Source organism: Sinocyclocheilus rhinocerous, unplaced genomic scaffold (assembly GCF_001515625.1).
Source record: "Sinocyclocheilus rhinocerous isolate Xijiao unplaced genomic scaffold, SAMN03320098_v1.1 scaffold5501, whole genome shotgun sequence".
Lineage (NCBI taxonomy): Eukaryota > Metazoa > Chordata > Actinopteri > Cypriniformes > Cyprinidae > Sinocyclocheilus > Sinocyclocheilus rhinocerous.
The window spans coordinates 6,436-12,000 of NW_015656154.1; the positions used below are offsets into that span (position 1 = coordinate 6,436).

The 5,565-nt window shown below is 32.9% G+C and overlaps 1 protein-coding gene across 1 annotated transcript; it reads left to right on the plus strand.

Annotated features, from left to right (window-relative positions):
* Positions 1-2,426: 2,426 nt before the first annotated feature.
* Positions 2,427-5,327, plus strand: tmem79a (transmembrane protein 79a; the record flags this gene model as incomplete). The annotated part of the gene is made up of 3 exons (XM_016526941.1): positions 2,427-2,634; positions 3,044-3,266; positions 4,877-5,327. Coding segments are annotated over 3 exons (624 nt in total), but the record flags the coding sequence as incomplete, so codon positions are not given.
* Between the last annotated feature and the right edge of the window lie 238 nt (positions 5,328-5,565).

A 5,565-nucleotide genomic window follows, 5' to 3' on the forward strand; every position in this document is an offset into this window, starting at 1 on the left:
TAAGAGGGTTATGGTTTCTGCGCTGATGACAACTCATTTATTTACTTTATATCTTCAAGACTTAAATCCTCTATGCACATCACTGCCTGTTACTGTATTTGGGTGCTTAGTTGCAAAACTTAATTGTAAACTTTTCAGATCATGATTATGTTTTAACTGACTGAAGTTATGATTACTGACTTTATATATTTGAATGTGTATTTTCATCCCGGCCCGGGACGATAGACTTGATATCATTACGTTAGAGCGTAAAAGAACCGATGAACCGTTTTTTTTGAACCGGTTCATTGAAACGAACTGTCCGAAAGAACCGGTTCGCGGAAAAGAACCGGACTTCCCATCACTACTAACTAGTAGGAGGCAGTACTATCATCTTTTTCCTTTTATTGTAAACACAGAATAAGCACATGTACGAGCAAGGCCATATCGCCAAGTGCCTCCCCTACACATCTCTCTCCATGACGGTGACAGCCACACTTTTTATAACAAGGCAGTAAATGAACCAAACCCACCCGAACTAACTTGAACATAAACATAAATAACATTGCTAACGCAAAAACCCAACCATCTTGCTTAATTAACACATAAATCAACTCTAAACAAATACCCATAATGCACCTGGCTGCTAGCACTCACTGCCGGCTCATTACAATACCAAACCATGCACGCAGCAGCCGCTTGCTTTAGTTAAAATAACAGTGTTCTGTGAATGTTGATGCTTTAATAACAAATACTTATCGGGAGCGTGTATGCTGGGATTTCATAAATGTAATGGAGAATAAAGTAACAGTAAATAGTAATGTAACTAATTACTAATTACTTTTGAAATAAAGTAATCAGAACAGTAACATGATTACTTTTAAAAGGAGTAATCAGTAATCAGTAATTTAATTACATTTTCAGAGTAACTTGCCCAACACTGCCCACTAAAATGTGTCAATGTCTTTACATCAAGGACCCGATCATAGAAACAATGCACAGTACAAGCACAACGTTGAGCTTCTTGAGTCTGTTCAGTAAAGAGTGTTTTGATTGGTGGATTAAAAGCTCACCGCGATTGGCTGAACGGAATGATGCATAAATCTCAATTTCCAAAAATTGACCCTTATGACTGCTTTTGTGCTCCAGGGTCACATATAGCCAGATTTGTGTGGAACTGACAGTATTTATGATCTTAAAATCAATACAGTAATGGACGATATCTGCATGAAAACATGTCTTAATTAGTTATCGAGTAATTGTGTACTGCTTAGTATATGGATTTTAAAAAATAGTATGAAGTAAAAATAGTATGCACTCAAATGCATAAGTAACAGTATTGTCAGTATTGACATTATAACGTGTTAAATTCAGTAAATGCAGTCATTTCAAATTATAGTAATTGCATTTTGTGTAAAATATTGTACATTTTTAGTGTCAGTCTGATAAAGTAAACGAGTTAAGAGAAAACAATTGGTTTCTGTTCGGTTTTTGGGTCGTTCGTCGTATTTAAACTGAAAGATGTTATTTTAATATCCTTGATTTTTAATTTTTGTTAATATTTTGAATGAGTTTTTATTTATTTTAGTAAAATTTTAGTACTTTTGTTGTGTTTTAGTCATTTTGATTAGCTTTTTAAAAAATATGTCTATAGGCAAATAATATAATAATATAATTTTATTTATTTTAGTAAAATTTTTGTACTTTTGTTGCATTTTAGTCATTTTTATTAGCTTTTTAAAAAATATGTCTATGTAGTTTATTAATAAATTTAGTTCCGTTTTAGTTTATTTTAGTACATCAAGTTAAACTAAACAAAAATGAGAAATGTTACTTTGGCAACTAGCTGAAATAAATAAGTTTAAGTTGTTTTAATCTTTTATTATTCTTCAGTTAACGTAAGTGTTATGTTTTGGTTTTACTATTATTTTATTAATATTTTGAATTATTTTTATATTTCCTGTTTTTGTTGTCATTTAAAAATTTTTTTTTTTCATATCTGTAGTTTGTTTTTTTCTAATATCTATTTTTTAAATTAGTTTCAGTTTTAGTTATTTTAGTAAGTTAAACTAACTAAAAATGAGAAATGTTGTCTTGGCAACTAGCTGAAATAAAATGTTTATTCATGGTGTTTTAAGTAACAAAAATGTTTTTTTAAATATTTTTTTATATTTTAATTTTAACTTGTATTTCAAGTGACAAAATAAAATATCTAAACATTTATTTTAAAAAATAGTTACTTGAAATAAAATGTTAAATTAAAATAAAATTAAATTAAAAAAAGTCAATCGAGTAACAACAATATTTTTTTTATAAGGTACAATAATACAATACAATAATAACCTGGGTCAAGTAGAGTGCATTGCATTGTGGGATACAGTATCATATACTGCACACATTATGGCAGATGACTCAAAAGTTGCTAAAAGAAAGCGTGCTTGTGTTGATCACAGATCTCTGTGTCTCTCTCAGACAGTTGTGTGGAGTGTGTGCGGTTGTGTGTTTGTGTAACGGCTGCCGCGGTGATTTTCCCGTTACTGACGTGGGCAGGATACAAGCTCCTCCCCTTTGAAGCCCCGCCCCTTGACAGCTCCGCCCTCCGGCTGATCTACACACTGCGCTGTGCGTTCTTCGCCAGCATTCCCATCGTGCTCGGTGAGCAAATATGCACTCATTTTAATCTAGAAAGCATTTTATATATACAAAAACAGGTTGAGATTAACATTTTAGATGTTTCTGAAAGAGTCTCTTCTGCTCACCAAGGCTGCATTTATTTGATCAAAAATACAGTGAAAATAGTAGTAAAATATTACTAAGTAGTAAAATAGTAAAATATTTTTACAATATAAAACAGCTGTTTTCTATGTGAATATGTGTTAAAATATAATTTATTTCTGTGATGCGCAGCTGAATTTTCAGCATCATTACTCCAGTCTTCAGTGTCACATGATCTTCAGAAATCATTCTAATATGCTGATTTGCTGCTCAAGAAACATTTCTGATTATTATCAACAGTTGTGCAGCCCGATATGTTTGTGGAAACCGTGACACATTTTATTTTCAGGTGTGCTGGTTCAGGGTGCGTCGCGTCTGAGGTTCGGGACGCTGAAGCCTCTGTTTGACGGGACGTGGGAGAACCGCGAGGTGGCCGTTCACGATCATTACGTGCGACACTCGCTGCACCTGTACCTGCTCTACTTCCTGCAGCTCGCCGTCATGGCAACGTACACCCAACAGGAAATGCTCAAACTGGTGCCGCTCCTCACCATCATCTTCGTCTTCGGCAGGTGCGTGTTGGGAGCTACTTTTAAGACTCTTATATGTAACATTTACATTAATCACAATACTCTAAAAATTACATTACTAATTATGTGTTACAGTATAACATGTATTTATAAGTAAATAAATTCAATAAATAGAAATGTTACATGTTTCATAGTTTAAAAAATGTTACTTTTAAATGTAACTATTTATTGCAATACTCTAAAATTACATTACTAATTATGTGTTACATTTTTGGGGAAGGGAGAGATTTTCAATTATATTTTTATGTAAATAAATGTAATACATAAAAATGTTACATGTTTCTTAGAAAAATGATACTGAAGTTGGAAAATGTTACTTCTAAGACTTTTAAATGTAGCATTTGCATTATTAAAATACTCTAAAGTTACAACACTGTTACATTGAGGGAGAGATTTTCAACTGTATTAAAAATAAATTCAATAAATAGAAATGTTACACATTACATTACTGCAATACTCTAAAATTGTTACTAATATTTATGTAACAATGTTTGTGAAAGAAATACATATATATATATATATAACATTTACACTATTACAATACTCTAAAAATTACTAAATATATGTTACATTGGGGAAAATGGAGATATTTTCAACTGTATTAATAAATAAATAAATTCAATAAATAGAAGTGTTACATGTTTCATACTTGGGGAAAAAATGTTACTTTTAAATGTAACTTTTTATTTAATGCAATACTCTAAAATTACATTAATAATTATGTGTTACATTTTTGGGGAAGGGAGAGATTTTCAATTATATTTTTATGTAAATAAAATTAATATTTATAATTGGGGAAGGGAGAGATTTTCAATTATATTTTTATGTAAATAAATCTAATACATAAAAATGTTACATGTTTCTTGGGAAAATGTTACTTTTAAGACTTAAAATGTAACATTTACATTATTGCAATGATCTAAAATGGCATTACTAATTATATGATACATTGATTGGGAAGGGAGAGATTTTCAACTGTATTTGTAAGTAAATAAATTCAACAAATACAAATGTTACGTGTTTCTTAGAAAAATGATACTTAAGTTGGAAAATGTTATTTCTAAGACTTTTAAATGTAGCATTTGCATTATTGCAATACTCTAAAGTTACAACACTGTTACACTGAGGGAGAGATTTTCAACTGTATTAAAAATAAATTCAGTAAATAGAAATGTTACACATTCTTGACTTTTAAATGTAACATTTACATTATTGCAATACTCTAAAATTACAAGGGAGAGATTTTGAACTGTATTAGCAAGTAAATTCAATAAATAGAAATGTTACGTGTTTCCTACTTGGCAAAATGTTACTTATGACTTTTTAAATGTAACCTTTACATTATTAAAATACCAAGTAAATAAATTTAATAAACCAAAATGTTTTTATTTGGAAAAAGAGATCTGGATATTATGTTGTATATTCAGAAAGTAACACGTTACGTTACTTGTTGATTCCGAAAAGTACACAGTGCACTGAACAAATCATTTAATTCACTGTGACAATTTACTTAAGAATGTCTTTTTTCAATTTACACAATTTTTGAATGTGTTTGTGTGGCTCATTAAAGCGCGTGTGTGTTTTATTCTCAGGCTGATCTACTGGGTGTGTGTCGTGTTCGGCAGCAGTGTACGAGCGCTTGGATTCGCTCTCTCCTTCCTGCCTCTGCTTGTTCTGCTGGCCGCAAACCTTTATTTCATTGGCTCGGCGAGCGGACAGGAGGCGGTGTTTCACGTGGCCCCGCCCCCTACAGCTTCACCCCCAAAACAGAGGCGGTGGGGCTGAAAACCATGTCCGAATAATCAGAATTATCACTTAAATAGCGAGTCTTTTACTGCCGACGTCACATCCGTCCAGCCAGACGATCAAAACAAAGACTGAATGAAAGACTCTCGCTCGCACAGAAAGGCAGAGATGATGAATGGGACGAAACTCAATATGCGTCATGAGACAAAACCAGTTTAACTGCTGCAAACGCTCGTGATTCGGTCTTTCAGCAAATCTGACCTCAGTAGTTACTCACTATGACTTCACACACACACACTCTCTCTCTCACACACACACACACTCTCTCTCTCACACACACACACACTCTCTCTCTCACACACACACACACTCTCTCTCTCACACACACACACACTCTCTCTCTCACACACACACACACTCTCTCTCTCACACACACACACACTCTCTCTCTCACACACACACACACTCTCTCTCTCTCTCTCTCACACACACACACACACACTCACACACTCTCTCTCACACACACTCTCACACA